Raw genomic sequence first — 16,156 nt, 5'->3', positions numbered from 1 at the left:
ATATATATATATATATTATATAGTACCTTCATACCCATATATTTATATATACATGTGTATAAAAGTGCGCGTTTGTTTAATAAACGGTTCATTAGTTAAGGGATGTTTGTTTAATAATTAAAGTTAGTTGTACGTTGTGTTACGCTAGGAACCGAATTAAAGGAGTCATAATATATATTGTATAAATTATTTGGTTATTATTATTTTTAATTATCATTATAATTAGTATTATTATTTTTCTATTAGTTCAACATTTTTCATATTTTTAAGAACTAGCAGACAATAAAAATGAATAAAAATAAATGAAAGTAATCTGGTTAATTAAATTTATTCAACATAATATAACAATTGCACATAACACAGCAAACCAAATCAATAACTAATCAAATTTTATTACATAATATTAAAAATACGATAAATATAACCAACACTCCAGTCCCCAACTACAAATCAAACAACTACAAATCAAACTCAATTACAAATCAAACTCAACTACAAATCAAACTCAACTACAAATCCAACCACTACAAATCAAACTCAACTACAAATCAAACGACTAGCCCAACTACAAAAATTTTCCAACCATGGCCAAAGACCTCCTACATCAACACTTGGAAAAATTCAAAGACTCATTCCAAAGCGGACTAAACAGCATACAGCAGGCTGTACAACAACAAACAACGACATTAGTAGGCTCCAGTAACTTCTACCCAACAACCTTGGTTCTACAAACTGCCCTGAAAAGCGGCTGGCTAAAAAAGTTAAGCAACGTTATGAAACACTGGCAGAGGCGGTGGTTCGTTATAAAGGGCGATAATCTGTATTACTATTCGAGTCATAACGATACGAAACCGCCTCAAGGGTGTGTTTTCTTACCTTGTTGTCATGTGGCCGAGCAAGTTTCTAAGGGGTCTGACTGTGATAAGTTTGTCTTCACTATTCTTCCTGGTACGTACAAGTTTGTTTTTAGTTTTTTTTCGTAACCGTGCCAGATGTCTTTTTTGCATTTATTTTACTAAATATTATTTAAAAATTGGATTATTGTGAGTGAGAACGTTATCGGTGTTTGTTGAATTTTGTCGGTTTTTCAATTTTATTCTTAGAAAAATATGACTAACGCGATCACAACAAACATTTACATTGACAACAGCATTGCGAAAGCGACGATTTGTTAAACAAACGACAGCAATAACAATAGCACTATTATTAGCAAACTCGGCAATACTGAACTTATTGTCGTAAAAATCGTTGCATGTAACGCCATCCTCATTAAAATTGGCATCACCATCATCTTCTTCTTCATCATCATCACAATTACCATCATCTTTTTCATCATGACCACCATCATCTTCTTTCTCATCATGACCACCATCATCTTCTTCCTTATCACCATCACCATCTTCTTTTTCCTCATCATCACCACCATCATTTTTCTTCTTCATCATCACAATCGCAGACGACAGCAACAATTACAATCAGGAAAGCTTCGTACTAGCTGCAGATTCTGATCAGGAAAGGAACAATTGGATGAGAATCATAAAAAAAATTATCTACAAACGCCACGGAGGAGGTTGTTTGAATTAAAATATTTCAAAAAATAAACAAAGGAGTTACCAAAAGAGGGCCTTGGAGCTAAAGCACCTCCCTCAATTTAAAATTTTGTTAAGATTAAAATGAAATTGAAACTAACCACCATGATAAATTTCGACTGAAAACTAATAATTTTTAGGTTCTTTTCTGTTAAACTATCCCATTTTTATACTGATTCCGATCATTTCTTTAAATTTGTCAATATTTTAACAATTATTTGATTCAAATTCTTTTTACACACAACAGCCATATTTGGTAGCTCTTTAGAGGAAACTTTGAGATTTGAAACGAGAAAAAACCCCGGACGAACGGTGCCAGAGATTGTAGAGATCTGCATTGAATATCTAAGGAAACATGGATTGAATGAAGAGGGACTATTTAGGTGAAGCTACTTAACGCCAATTTATTCAATTGGAAATCCGCTCTGGCTCTGAACAAAATAATATGTGTACTGGTTTATAAAAACTTAAAATTATTACCGAAAAATTTTTGCCAAGCTGTTTTAATACAGTATTTAGTGCACTGATGCCACTGAACACATTTTTGGTTATAGCTGGGGCTAGAGCGTATATATCTTACACTTAGGGCCAATTTCAACTCGTTTACCTCTTAAAAATTTTTATTTTGCAAAATTATATTCCTAATTAACTTTTTACTTCTGTTTAATTTTTGTCCTTAAAAATATACCAAAAACTATTTGCCTAAATTTTTTTCTTTAGCAAATAAATTTTATATTTAGACTGCCGGGCTTAACTTCAATGATTAAGAAGTGCGTCGAGTTATTTGACAGAGGTGAGAGGCCCCGGTTCGAAGACATACCCAGCCTTGATGTCCACACTGTCTCTTCGTTACTCAAACTATACATCAGAGAATTACCATCCTCACTAATTTCGGCTGATTTGTACGAAGGTGTTGTCAGGTGTGATTCTAAACTTTAATGGCTATAAACGTTTTGACTGACTTGAAATATCGTTTAAAAACTTGTCTCAAATTTATTTAGATATCTTTAAAACTACATAAAAGCCTTAAATAAATAAATAAATAAATTATGTTTGTATTATAAAAACCGAAATAGAATAGTCATGAGAGAAATGCCGCTAGACCCAAAAACATCAATGGAAAATCTCCGAAAACTTCTCTTAACGTTGACCAAATCAAACTACCACCTACTAAAATATCTCTGCACGTTCTTAAGCGAGGTATCAAAAAACAGCGCAACCAACAGAATGAACAGTCACAACCTTAGCACAGTTTTTTCAACGGCGTTTCTGCGTCCGGAATTCGGCGACGACGACGCGGCGCTGATGATGGCGACAAGTGAAGCCAGAAAAGCTGTGACTTTTGTTATAATAGAGAATCAGGAATGGTTATTTAACTTCGAGTTAACGCCTTTTGGTGGAACTGTTGTCATTGAGGATTTACTTGGCTTTAAATTTGACGATGACAACACAACAACCCACAACAACTATGATGACGTCAGCAATAGTAGCTCGAGTAACAATAGTCACAGCGACAAAGAATTCGGTAGAAAATCCCCACAAATTAATGAAGAAACGTTTAAAGATTTGCTGGAGATAGATTTTAGTGGGAAGGTTATAAATTATTCTTTGTATATTATTATAACTAATAAGATTATTGATAAATATTTAGTAAAATTATTATTTTATTATACTTTTTAATTAGGCACGACACAATATAATGGCGTCGGCGTCGATTAGCTAATTCTTAATCTTCATTCTTGTCGTCGTCGTTTTTTCTGGGAAATTAATTAAAAATTAATTAATTAAGTGATTAATTAATTTAATTCATTAAAACAAAACCATTTTCCTGTTTAACACAGACATTAAAATAATTAAAAAGCAATTTATATGTTTTTTCCCATTTTTTAGATAACAAATCAAACATAGCCCAACATGCATAGCATGAATAAAACAATCAAAAAATTATAAAGTGGCAAAAATGAAAATGAGACAAAATAAAAAAATAAAATTAATTGATTGATCAATTAATTGATTAATTAACTGGTTAATTAACTCATTAATCAATTAAACTATCAATGAACTTATTTTTCGACTGGTTTCGTAGATGAATTTAACAAAAGAATTCGAACAAAGACATGAAAAAATCAGTGACCACAACAACAACAACATCAACGTTGTAGCCATGAGAAAATCAGTTGGCAACATTGATAGCAATGTACAAACCAGCATCCAAAAGACGAAGGAGCTAAACAGAAGAGGACTAGCGCTGATGACAGATAAGGATGATAGCACATTGAAAAATTCAATCAAGTTTGTTACTTTCTACCAGAAGACCCATTTATCTTTTAAACTTACTCGCGTCAGTACCGCCAATTTTTTGGCAATTGTGTAGATATTCTCTTTACAATTAAACCTCGTATCAACGCTCCACAGGGCGCTTCTGCTACTTAACCTACTTTTAAAATACAAGATATATTTAGGTTTCATTTATTTACTTATTATTATAGATCTATAGTTTGCATCATATTGATTTTTTTCTATAAACTTTTTTGTCAAATTTAATTTTAGGCAAAAAGTTATCTTGACCAAGTCAGATTCTCTTGATAGTACTTACTCGAATGATAAACCTACTAATGAAAAACACAGCAAAAACAACAACAACTATGAAAACATCCCAAACGATAAATTACATAACAAAAACAACAAACACTATTACGAAAACGTCACAATCAACAAACCCAAGCCCAGCAAACACCACGACGACTACGCAGACATTTCCAATGTCAGGAAACACTCAGCCACTCCTTTGGATTACAATGAAACAATCTACAGCAGAAGAAAACGCTTAATGACGATTCACAGCAACCAAGTCATAAATGCCAACTCTGAAAACCACACTAGAAACGAGTTAAACCCCAACCAAAGCATTGAAAACCCAAATGACCTTGACAGTGTACGAGATTACTTCACCAGCAAATATAACATCAACGCAAAGAATGATTTTTACGTTGAGATTGATGACCAGTTATTTGACAGCGCCGAATCATTGTATAAGTTTTTAGAAGAGGCAAACTGCGATACACTAACAAAAGCCGATTATAAGAATCTTGTTCTATTTCTACTAAAGAGGATAACAGCTAGTCAAACTTAATCTCACGCATTTTCTCTCTCGCATACCTACAGCTGTCCTCTCAGTTAATTAGATATACAGCTAGCTCTGTTTAATTACTGTATGATCATTAGTTGTAGTAGTAAAGTAATTGCTGGTAAGAAAATGTCCAATGTCTCAAGAGTAAAACTTGATTTTTATGTTGAATGCTCAGATTTTACATTCTGTATACCATGTATTTGGTATATTGTAAACAATGTATTCTGTATTTTGTATACAGTGTACTTTACATACAATGTTTTTGTATTTTGTATACAATGTATTCTATATTTTGTACAAATTGTATTATAGTTTTTTTCTTTCAACATCCAGTGTATGTTTTATTTTCGGTGGATTTTCAAAAAATACTTATTAATAAATGCGATTTTATTGCGCTAAAGAGGTCCTCAATTTTTTCATCAAATATGTCTCACGAGATTTTAAAATTGTAATTCGCCATCCTACCATATTATGTCCGTCCATATTATATACATTTAAAATTGCATTTACATGTAGTTATCTTCAGATTTTAAACATACAAATAATAATCTACAATTTTCGTCTTTGGTCAATTTTTTTCAAAACAAAGCCAGAAACTGAATAAGAATATATCATACACAAAAGAAGACGCATCACATGATTATGAAACCTCGTGGCAAAACTAAATAGTCACTGAGGTAATATGGCAATAAAAATTGTTAGTGATAAATTATTCATGTTTTTCTTTGGATGGAAGTTTAGTTGTTGAATTTGAACGTGCTGATCAGATTTTCACAGAATTCTATACCACAAACTTTATATAATCAAGGTTAATATTTTTATTTGATAAAAGAAAAACTGAAAAAAAGAGCGACATTTGACTGTTGCATTTAATTTTATTAAAATGTTTATTGGCGATGTTTGATATCACAAAGCTTTTGATTTCAAAAGAACAATTGAGGCTTTTGATGCGTAAATATAAGTTGAAATATGTTCAGGTCGTGAATGGACTTTCGACCGAAAAAAAAATAAAAGACCCTGTAAAGTTCATGACGATTGACCAGCTTTAAATAAAAAACGGAGCCGGTTGGTTGGCTGGTAGGTTGATTAAGATTAATGCATAACTCACGACCAACTGTACGATTTATTCAGAAAGGTGGAAGAAAATATTTACTACTCCGAATCACAAGTTACGACAAGAGCAGCTCTAACACCGGTTGGAAAATATATCCAATTAGATTTTCTCCACACGGATTCTATCTTGAAAATGCCCTTTTCAAGCAGCAAATATCCAGCAGCGAAGTGCGATGTTTGTGATGAAAGATTTATAGAAAAATCTTTCATATACGAACTGAAATGCGGCCACATATACCACAGAAGCTGTCTGAAGGAGTACTTCAAGAAGGTTGGCCTACTCTGTCCAGACTGCAAGAGTGAGCAGACAAAAAGCATCGAAAACTTGTATTTTTATTGAAGATGTTGAGGAGTTTAAAGTCACAAAGTTTTCGATTTGAAAAGAACCATTAAAGTTTTTGAAGTTTTAAAAAACGGGACCGTCAACCTTCAAAAATTTATGGTAACTCATTCGGGAAGGTGGAAGAAAAACTATATTATTCCGGATAAAGTTACATCTCGAATCTAAAGCCGCTTTCACACTATATGGAAAAATAAATATACAGTTACTGATTTTTTTTTATAAACATTTTAAGATAATCTTATAAATGCCATTTTTAACAGCAAATTTTACTACTATTTTTCTAATTTTAGGTTCAGCTATTAGTTAATTATCTGGTGAATATTTTATTAAATTGTACTTCTTTGCTACTTAGCTGGTTTGCTACTTAGCAAGACATGAAAGCTCTAAATTTAAATGAAATGGATACAACTGATCGTCTAATTTGGCGCAAAAAGTTGATGGCAAAGAAAACAAACGTCCTACCCCGGGGAACCGGGACTCTGGACGCAAAACAAAGATTGATTGACTTCACATGAACATTTAAATTAAACCTTATTTTGATCAGTTTATAAAACAATTCTACATTGCCAACCTGAAACCTCTTTCAAGTGCAACCTTAGAACTTTAACCTTCAACATGAAAATGAAAGGGCTAATGAAGATTAACCCATTAGTGCCCTAACTGATCAGAAACAATTTGACGTAACAGTAGCAAAGATGTGCGTAATTAATATACATTGTCGGTGTAACTAATTTTTTTTGAGTTGTTACTAAAACTTAAGTAATTAATCATTCAAAAGAATTAATTTTCTTCTTTGGGTCTCTTTACAACAATTATGTTACAGTCGGGTAAAATATTTCAGTTATATTTAAGTTTGAAATAGTTAGTGATAATAACCAAAATATAAAAGTTTATCTCAAAAAAGTATTCCTACGTGTTAATTAACATCAGCAATTAAATTATAGTAACTAACATTATTAAAAGTCTGACTGTAAATAAACTCGTCTTTAAAAATTCGGAAAACTTTCAACTAACTTAGTTAGGACATACATACCCAATGGACGTGAATATAAACACTGTCTGAATAAAATTAGTCTCGGGAGACAAGAAAAAACTGAGAGATAGACAGACAGACAGCAGAAAGACAGACAGAGAAAGAGAGAGAGAGAGAGAGAGAGAGAGAGAGAGAGAACAATTTATTCCAAGTATGTGGAGAGAAGGTGTGCCATTGTGTTCTGTGACAAAGATAACAAAAAATAGCGTTATTCACATAGATATAATATATATAAGATATTATTTATATCCATGCTTATTCATGGATAGATCCATAAAATTATTTTGATTAAATTCGACAGTATAGATGGTTATGGATAATTGTATTATATGTTTAATGAAAATAGTTTGTTTAATATATATATAAAATATAACAATATATCGAATATAATATTATATTCTATATATAAATGGTTTGTTCTTAACTGGTTATGGTTCGTTTTTTAAACACTGTAATTCTAATATATTACCTTTGTTTTTGAGTCTATGTATTGTTTTTTGTTGAGCGATAATAAATAATTTTATTTAATTTGAAAACCAAAACGTACGTAAACTTTTTCACTTTTTAAATTTGATATACGTTAGCACCTAACTAAACACACAGTTTTCTACGCGGTCGACACATTTCCGTTAAAATTTTAAATTTTGTACCCGACAGCATCACAACATGATGAATCAAGAAGACATGGAAGAATTTGAAAATCAACTGAAGCAGGAAGAAATGGAAAAATTGAAAAGGGCCGAAATTGAAAGTAGGACGAGAAAAGATGAAGATGGAACGGTGTACGAGTTTGATCCTGTTAAAAAAGCATGGTTTCCTAAGGTAAGGTACTCTTTTTTTTGTAATGTGTATGTAATTCTGTAATTGTTTTAAATTTTTTTCAATTTCTTCCAATCTTTACTATTACTTTCTTATTTAAACTGTAATCAGTGTAATCTAATCTGTATCTATATTTTAAAAGGTTATTTAATATTGTCTTTATTGTTCAATAGTGTTATTTTCTATTATTTGTTTATTTACTTATTTATTATTATATTATAATTATTTAAATGTGTAACATATCTATATCACTCTGTCTGCCATATGCATCACAATTTATTTTTTAAACATGAAAACATTTAATTTTCTTAGATTGATGAAGATTTCATAGCAAAATATCAACTAAGTTATGGGGCCTCAGCAGATGGCAGCAGTAGTACATCGTTCTGGCAGAACCCCCCAGCAGACGTAAACTCAGAAGAGTACAAAATCTGGTATGAACAGTACAGCAAGTACTACAAATCTCTACACCAAACAGCAAGCATGCCAAAAGCTCCTGCTACCTCACTATCTACGTCATATGATATCGACGATCCGGAATATTTTGGTAGATATCTCGATCCCAGCCAGCTAGATGAGGATGATGTTGATTGTAAAAATGTTAATGATACCAAAGATGCTAAAAAATTAAAGAATAAAAAAGCTAAAAAAGATAAAACTGAAAAAAAGAGTGAAACTGTTTCTTCTGTTTCTTCCGAAGAGGCTGATAAAAAAAGAAAATCTACAGAACACGGTTTATAAAATTTTTAATCTTTTTGTTCAAATTTTTTATTATCTTTCATTTAATGTCCAATTCATCGTTCTTTCAGAAAGTTATAGCATAAATTAAAGCATTCAATCAAAAGTTTTTTACATACATACTTAATTGTTTTGAATACACACTTTCATTGTTTTGTTTGTTATTACACTGTTTAAATAGTTTCATAATTTAGAATATACTTAATTATTAACTTTTCTTCACAATCTTATTTGTTACACTATAATACTAAATATTTTCATAATTTTAATATAACTTAATATAATTTTTTTTTAATTTTTATTACTTTTAGAATGGTTTGAAATAGATGACTCAAAAAATACAAACGTCTATGTATCAGGCTTGCCTCCAGAGATAACTGAAGAAGAGTTTAAAGAATTAATGAATAAGGTTGTTGTGGCTGCAGTTGTGCTTATCGTTGTTATTTTTCTTGTTACTGTTAATGGTGTTGTTGTTGTTGTTATTGTAAATATTGTATTAAGTTTAATTGATAATATTTTTATTTGATATAAAAGATAAAAATATTTTCTCGTGAAAAATGTGATTTTAACATGAATAAAAAACTAATAAAGGAAATAAATAATAATAATTTGAATTAATTTATTTGAAAAAAATTATAGGCTGGTTTGATAGCGTTTGACCCAGTTTTACGAAAACCAAAATTAAGACTCTACAAAGGGGAAGATGGTAATTATAAAGGGGATGGTAGATGTTGTTATATGAAGGTAGGCTGTTTTTTTTGTTTCTTTGGAATGTTGAGGTGCTTTATTTTTTTTTAAATTATTTGAAAGTCTTAATAATAAGCTTAATAATAAAAATGATAATAATAATAAAGTATAGAGTTTACTCAAATTGTTACATTTTGTATAATTCAATGAAAAAAATTTCTGTCCAGCCGGAATCAGTTCAACTGGCACTGAATTATTTAGATGGATCGGATTTTAAAGGATTCAAAATTTCGGTGGAGAAGGCAAAATTTGAACAGAAGGGCCAATATGACCCGACGAAAAAAAAGAGAAAATTATCAAAAAATGAAAAAAAAAAGTTTCAAGAAAAACAAAATAGGTAAGTTTCTTTTTAGTTGAATTATTTTTAGCTTTAATTATCCACAAAATTACTTATTCAAAGATAAAGTTTTTTAGCAGTTTAACAAAATTTTATTTATTTTGGATTTAATATTGGTTAACGAACAAATTTTTTAGATTGCTAGGCTGGTTACCGGACAAAAATCCAGACTCCAGACCCAGATACGAAAGAATTGTTGTTATAAAAAACGTCTTTACTCCTAAAGAGTTTGAGGTAGTTGTGAAGATTTGTCTACCAAAAAATTTTGTTTGATCTAATTTTTTAGAATTTTTTAAAAAATGTTGAATTCCATTTTTTAAAATGTTGATAATTTATAAAAAAAAATTCAATTTTTTTATTTAGGATGATCCAAGCCAAATAAACGAGATTAGTGCAGATATGCGTGAGGAATGCTCCAAATTTGGTGAAGTCAGAAAAGTAGTGGTCTACGACGTGAGATATTCTTCAGTATTCAACGAAATTTAATGGCATTTAATGATTTTTAATAATATTTAAAATTATTTTTATTTCAGCGACACGACGAAGGTGTTGTAACGGTAATGTTCAAGAAACCTGAAGAAGCCGACCTCTGTGTGAAAGCCCTGCACGGTCGGTGGTTCGCCAAAAGACAGCTCTTTGCCGCCAATTACGACGGTAAGACCAAATATCAAGTCAACGAAACCGAGCAAGAAATGAACGAGCGATTACAAAAGTGGCGTGACTATTTGGACAATGGATCAACTGCAAAGACAGATGATGAGAATAAAACTCTTGATAATGGCGAAGGTGGTTCGAATTCAAGTTTAAACGATAGTAAAGCGAGTTCCCTAAAGGATGATAATTATTTTGAAGATAAGGAGGATGAGGATTCAAATGAGAGTGACGAAGATTCAAATGATTCTTGAACTATTTCAAAACAATTTCTTAATTTTAGATTTTTGAATGATTTAAAAAACGCTTGTTTTAAAATTCATTGTCAGTTTTTTCCACTCTCAAATTTTGACTAAAACTGGCTAAATATTTGTAAACTATAAATGTCTTGGCAAGGGAAAAAACTGGGAAAACTCATTTGATTTGATCTTTACTGCCAAATGTGAAACGTTTTAGAATACTAACTTACGATATTTGGTGGTTTATTCGGGTATCTTAAGCAATAATAATATATAAAACAAATAAATGATATAAATTTTAATTAACCTTATAGTAGAAAATAATTAACGAACTGCAAATATCTATTCTTTAACTTGTAGCCTACAGTTTTGATTTCACTACCACTGTAAAATCGAATGTTGCAACAGCATTTTATGTAAATATTGTTACTATTTGCATGTGGCAAACAACTAACTATATATATATATAAATATATATATATAATAACAGTAATTAACATTCTTTGATTAAAAAATATCGCATGTTAAATTTTGTTTTTTCTAACCATATAAGCAGACGAATTATAAACATCGAGTTTATTTAAACGTCCGTTTTTTTTGAGAAGTTTCTTTTTTAGAATATTCTACTCTCTTTTTGCGATTTAGTTTATTCGCCTGCCAATTTAAAGGAATTTTTACCTGTTTTTATTCCTTCTGTATAGATTTTCAATTTTGGTTTGTCACGTTGTCTTAGATCGAAAAATCAAAATCTGACATAAACAACAAACATGGCAAACGCTCCAGATATTAACGCCATTTTGGATGATTTTCCGACCGACTTACCTCAAAATCATCCTAATCATCCACCTCCGGGTTATGAACAATCAGCTGGTTACCCCGCTCAACCTCCGCCAGGTTATCATGGAGGAGGATACCCAACTGGTCCCCAACCAGCAGCAGGATACCCAGGTAAAAAAAATTTCATGATTTTTATTTAATTTTTAAATAAAAAAATATAGAAAGCAATATCTGTCATAATTAATTTAACTGAGTTTCAAAATGGAAAAAGTAGTTTAACTTTTTAGTATAATTAAAGTTAAGAATTGATAGAGTCATTTATGGTAAATGAGTAAATGTAGACGAAAATTTATCAATATCTTATTATAAAAATTAAATATAACAGTCATAAATTGCAATATAACTGTAGTCTAGCTTATCTTATTTAAAAATTTAACTGTATATAATTTTTTAGGATAATTTAAGAATTGTTATAAATAATTTATCATTTTTTTATTAATCAGGTGGCTACCCATCCCAACCAGGAGGATATACTCCGACTCAGCCAGGTGGTTACCCTCCTCAACCAGGTGGCTACCCCCCTACCCAGCCTGGAGTCTATCCCCCCTCTCAACCTGGGGGCTATCCTCCCACCCATCCGGGTGGCTACCCTCCAACTCAACCGGGATATCCTACACAGCCTGGTTATCCAAGTCAACAACCAGGTGGTTATCCAGTTCAGCCAGGAATGCCGGGATTTTCAGGACCTGGGGGGTTTGACCCAAGGACTGTGACCCCCTTGAAGCCTGTTAATGATGATGGGGGTGATGGAATTTTAATCAGAGGGGATGAGGAACAGGGCGGCCTGGATATGGGGTCTTCTTTTTCCAATGAATCTGTTAGGAAGGCATTTGTGAAAAAGGTTTGTGTCTTGTTCTGTTCTTTCTTTGGTGTTTAAAAATAAAATGTTTCAATTGTTTCTTTACCTGTTCTTTAAGGTGTATTTGATCCTGACGTTGCAGCTGTTGGTCACGTTTGGATTTGTTTTGCTCTGTCTCTAGTTAGTCATCGCTGACATTGTAACATTAAACTGAAACATTTATTCACCATCATCATCTTCATGTATCACTTCGTTATTATTTTATTTTATCGTCATGTTTACAGCCATTGTGGATGAGTCTGCCACCATTTTCATTATCATCTTGAAAATCTTCGTCATTATTCATCAAATTCATCTTCATCATATTCATCATCATCTTCGTTATCATCTTCATCGTCATTTTTACAATCATTCTGATGATGAGGATAATGATAAAGTTTACAATGACGATGACCATCATAAATTAAGGTGATGATTTCTGAAGGTTTGCATGTTTTGTTGATACATTCTCGGGTGATTTTCAAAAGTTTTCATTCATAATAATAATATTATATATTTCCAACCGTTATCTAAATTATTCATAATAATTTATTTATAATTCATAATTAATTATTCATAATTCATTATGGTTTTTAATTTCATCCAATAGCGAACCGGTGCAAAAATGGGTCAAACGCCATCCGGCCATATATTATGTTTCTTAGTTAGATATTTTTCAATTTAATCTTTTTATTTCAAATTTTAAAATTATAATATATAAATTATAATATAATATAAAAATAATAAAAATATAAATTATAATATAAATTATAATTATATATACACAGCGGTGTGTTTGTGGTGACTTATTTTACACTGGCTTGTCCGTGCTGTTCAGCTATCCGCAAAAAGTGGCCCTGGAATTTTTTGTGTTTGTCCCTTCTGGTATGTTTGTTTGTTTGTGCGTGTGTGTTTGTTTTTAAATGTTTGTTTGTGCGTGCGCGCGTGTTTGTTTTAATTAATTAGTTAACTAATTAATTAATTTATTTATTTACAGACTCTGGCAATGTCTTACATGACGGGAATGTTAAGCGCGTTAGCTGCTTGTTTCTCACTTCATTTTTTACTTTTTATTTCTTGCCATTGCTATGACCATTCTGGATCATTATATTGAAAAGCGGCTAGCTGCTCCTCTTGCTGTTACACTCTGACCAGGTTCAAATGCAGACGAATCCCACAGTCCATCACGTGCAGTATGGATGTGGTGATGCGTGTGTGTATGCGTGTGTGTGTGTGCGTGCGTGAGCGTGTTTCGTTGATACCTCTGGAAATTTACCGAGTGAGAATTGATACTAATTATAATATCCTTATTATTTAAATTATAATAATTATTAGTAATTTATTGGAGATTAATTAAAAAATTATTCCCACTAGGTTCTACTCTATGAGAGTTGTTCTCATTGCCCTGGGCATTGCAGCTGTCGTCTGCTTCGCTATCTCCATCTTTGCCATGCAGACTAAAGTACGTTTTTGTGTGTGTGTGCGTGCGTGTGTGCGTGTATGTGTGTGCGCGCGTGTGTGTTTTGTGTACTGTATATGACAGCTCTATTCAACAGTTCTTGAATGGAATTTTTATTAGAGTGCTAATTTTTTTGCAGGTGTTTTTTTTTGAAGTTTTTCTCATAATTATGTTATATTTTTCATCTGTTGACCTATTTTTCAAGTCGTGATTATTGATCTTTATTGATTTTCAATTAGAAATTGTTAATTTTTATAAAATTATCACACAGCGAATGTTTATAATTAATTAATTAATTAATTAATTGACTAATCTATTTATTGAATGTGTAGCAAGTAAATTAATTGATCAATTGACAGATTGATTTTACATTGTGTCGCGGTTTCCTGTTTGTATTCTCGGTCGTATTCATGCTCTTTGGTATCGGTTGCATCATTTACTACACCGTCACCAAGCAGCCCAATGATGTTGGTGTTTGTTTGTTTGTCTGTCTGTCTGTTTGTTAGTTTGTTTGTTCGTTTGTTTGTTTGTTTGTTCAATTGCTTATGTTTCTGTTTTTGTTGTTGTTTATGTTCTTCTGTTGTTGCTTGTTTATTTAAAACTACTATGTTTTGAGATGTTAAAAAGAATGGCAATACACACACACACAAACACACACATATACATGCATACACACACACATACACACACATATATAAGCATGCAAACAAACATCCATACAAACAAACTAACACATTTAGATTCTACAGCTGGTGTACGCTTCAATTGGAGCCCTGATGTTTACATTGGTCAGTTTGCTTTATTGTTATTATTATTATTTCTATTATTATTGTTTCTATTATTATTATTACTATTATTATTAATTTTATTATTATTAAGCTCTCCTAAAGCTATACATATAAATTGATAATAATAATCAAAGTAATTTTATCTCGCTACATTTACGATTCCACCATTTCAATTCTTTGTAATGATCTGTAGTTTGATGGTAGCAATGATATTCTTATTCAACGTTGTTATTATTATTATTATTGTTACTATTATTATTGTTATTATTATTGTTGTTGTTGTTTTTCCTAGTTCTTACTGGTAGACACGCAGATGATTATAGGCGGTGCGCACCGAAAATACGAAATAAGCCCTGAGGAATACATATTCGGGGCCCTGCAGCTGTATCTTGATATAGTTCAACTCTTTATCATGATACTTCAAATTGTTGGATCGAAAAAGGCGCTGGGTAATTGATTGATCGGGTTAATTGGTTGGTTAGTTGGTTGGTTGGTTGGTTGGATGGTTGGTTGGTTGGTTGGATGGACAGATGGATTGATTGATTGATGAATGGAAGAGTGAGTGGATCGGTGGATGGGTTTGGTTTAATTAATGTTCGGCTGGCTGGTTCGTTTTAAGATTGATTGATTGATTGATTGATTGATTGATTGATTGATTGATTGATTGATTGATTGATTGATTGATTGGTCCATTCATTGTGTTAGTCGATGTATATAACAATGATGTAATGGCAATTGGTAATACCGATGTATGTATATATTTACATGTTTATACGTGCATATATTTGCTTCTGTGTGTGTGTGTGTGCGCGCGCGCGTGTGTGTGTGTTTATTTTTCAATGGTATTTCTTGAGTATTTGATATTTTGATGTGTATACATTGTTTTAATCATAAATACTTTTCTTCATCATCGTCTGTATCATTCTCATTATCGTGGTTCTTATATTTATTATGGTTATTATTCTTATTTTTCTTCCTCTTCTTATCATCATCATCATTATTATTATTTTTATTATTATTATTATTATTATTATTATTATTACCCATATCTAACCACATCAGGTCATTACTTACAAACGTTTAAAAATTAATTCTTCCATTTCCTCACTTAGTATTGGTTTAACATACCTACATTGCAGTTTAGTAATAGTAATAATACTATTACTATCGATACTATTACCACTACTACTAATAGAAATAGTACTATTACTATCAATACCACTACTACTACTGATAGTAATTGTAATAGTACTAATAAAGTTATTATTTATATTTTTTAATTATGTTTATTGTCGTTTATGATGTTATTTATTGCTCTTATAGAATTATTTCTATAAATAATTTCTTGCCTCTGTCCAAGCTTTTATTTGATTATGAAGAGAGAGAGAGAGAGAGAGAGAAGTTAAAATTAGATAGATGTTAAGTAGATGTTGCACACATGCACAGCACACACACACACACGTAAAATCTATATCTTTTTAAATGTATCTATCGA

At 31.2% G+C, this 16,156-nt stretch overlaps 3 protein-coding genes across 3 annotated transcripts; all 3 read left to right on the top strand.

The window, feature by feature from the left end:
- Nucleotides 1-363: 363 nt before the first annotated feature.
- HELRODRAFT_96714 (hypothetical protein) lies at nucleotides 364-3,331 on the top strand. The gene is made up of 6 exons (XM_009011761.1): nucleotides 364-475; nucleotides 542-948; nucleotides 1,457-1,570; nucleotides 1,837-1,972; nucleotides 2,330-2,511; nucleotides 2,671-3,331. The coding sequence occupies exons 2-6, from the start codon at nucleotides 585-587 to the stop codon at nucleotides 3,267-3,269; spliced, it is 1,395 nt and encodes a 464-aa protein (XP_009010009.1). The 5' UTR covers nucleotides 364-475; nucleotides 542-584; the 3' UTR covers nucleotides 3,270-3,331.
- Nucleotides 3,332-7,865: 4,534 nt separating this feature from the next.
- Nucleotides 7,866-10,818, top strand: HELRODRAFT_108808 (hypothetical protein). The gene is made up of 8 exons (XM_009011760.1): nucleotides 7,866-8,030; nucleotides 8,340-8,760; nucleotides 9,077-9,174; nucleotides 9,405-9,509; nucleotides 9,680-9,849; nucleotides 9,987-10,083; nucleotides 10,213-10,302; nucleotides 10,383-10,818. Exons 1-8 carry the CDS (start codon nucleotides 7,875-7,877, stop codon nucleotides 10,752-10,754), a joined length of 1,509 nt encoding a protein of 502 aa, XP_009010008.1. The 5' UTR covers nucleotides 7,866-7,874; the 3' UTR covers nucleotides 10,755-10,818.
- Nucleotides 10,819-11,331: 513 nt separating this feature from the next.
- On the top strand, nucleotides 11,332-15,453 carry HELRODRAFT_189986 (hypothetical protein). The gene is made up of 10 exons (XM_009011759.1): nucleotides 11,332-11,687; nucleotides 12,020-12,417; nucleotides 12,494-12,555; nucleotides 13,203-13,299; nucleotides 13,412-13,449; nucleotides 13,789-13,876; nucleotides 14,233-14,340; nucleotides 14,614-14,661; nucleotides 14,954-15,170; nucleotides 15,195-15,453. The coding sequence occupies exons 1-9, from the start codon at nucleotides 11,507-11,509 to the stop codon at nucleotides 15,116-15,118; spliced, it is 1,185 nt and encodes a 394-aa protein (XP_009010007.1). The 5' UTR covers nucleotides 11,332-11,506; the 3' UTR covers nucleotides 15,119-15,170; nucleotides 15,195-15,453.
- The last annotated feature ends 703 nt before the right edge of the window (nucleotides 15,454-16,156 follow it).

Source organism: Helobdella robusta (assembly GCF_000326865.2).
Source record: "Helobdella robusta unplaced genomic scaffold HELROscaffold_10, whole genome shotgun sequence".
Lineage (NCBI taxonomy): Eukaryota > Metazoa > Annelida > Clitellata > Rhynchobdellida > Glossiphoniidae > Helobdella > Helobdella robusta.
This window is presented reverse-complemented; position numbering and strand designations above follow the sequence as displayed.

What these genes read in the sequence shown, in the direction of transcription:
- HELRODRAFT_96714 (XM_009011761.1), top strand. Translation starts at nt 585, where the DNA reads ATGGCCAAAGACCTCCTACATCAACACTTGGAAAAATTCAAAGACTCA. An exon ending in CTACAAACGCCACGGAGGAG is followed by an intron (nt 1,571 to 1,836) that starts GTTGTTTGAATT and finishes TACACACAACAG; the next exon opens with CCATATTTGGTAGCTCTTTA. An exon ending in GTACGAAGGTGTTGTCAGGT is followed by an intron (nt 2,512 to 2,670) that starts GTGATTCTAAAC and finishes GAAATAGAATAG; the next exon opens with TCATGAGAGAAATGCCGCTA.
- HELRODRAFT_108808 (XM_009011760.1), top strand. Translation starts at nt 7,875, where the DNA reads ATGATGAATCAAGAAGACATGGAAGAATTTGAAAATCAACTGAAGCAG. An exon ending in TTTCAAGAAAAACAAAATAG is followed by an intron (nt 9,850 to 9,986) that starts GTAAGTTTCTTT and finishes CAAATTTTTTAG; the next exon opens with ATTGCTAGGCTGGTTACCGG. An exon ending in TTACTCCTAAAGAGTTTGAG is followed by an intron (nt 10,084 to 10,212) that starts GTAGTTGTGAAG and finishes TTTTTTATTTAG; the next exon opens with GATGATCCAAGCCAAATAAA.
- HELRODRAFT_189986 (XM_009011759.1), top strand. Translation starts at nt 11,507, where the DNA reads ATGGCAAACGCTCCAGATATTAACGCCATTTTGGATGATTTTCCGACC. An exon ending in TCACCAAGCAGCCCAATGAT is followed by an intron (nt 14,341 to 14,613) that starts GTTGGTGTTTGT and finishes TAACACATTTAG; the next exon opens with ATTCTACAGCTGGTGTACGC. An exon ending in GAGCCCTGATGTTTACATTG is followed by an intron (nt 14,662 to 14,953) that starts GTCAGTTTGCTT and finishes TGTTTTTCCTAG; the next exon opens with TTCTTACTGGTAGACACGCA.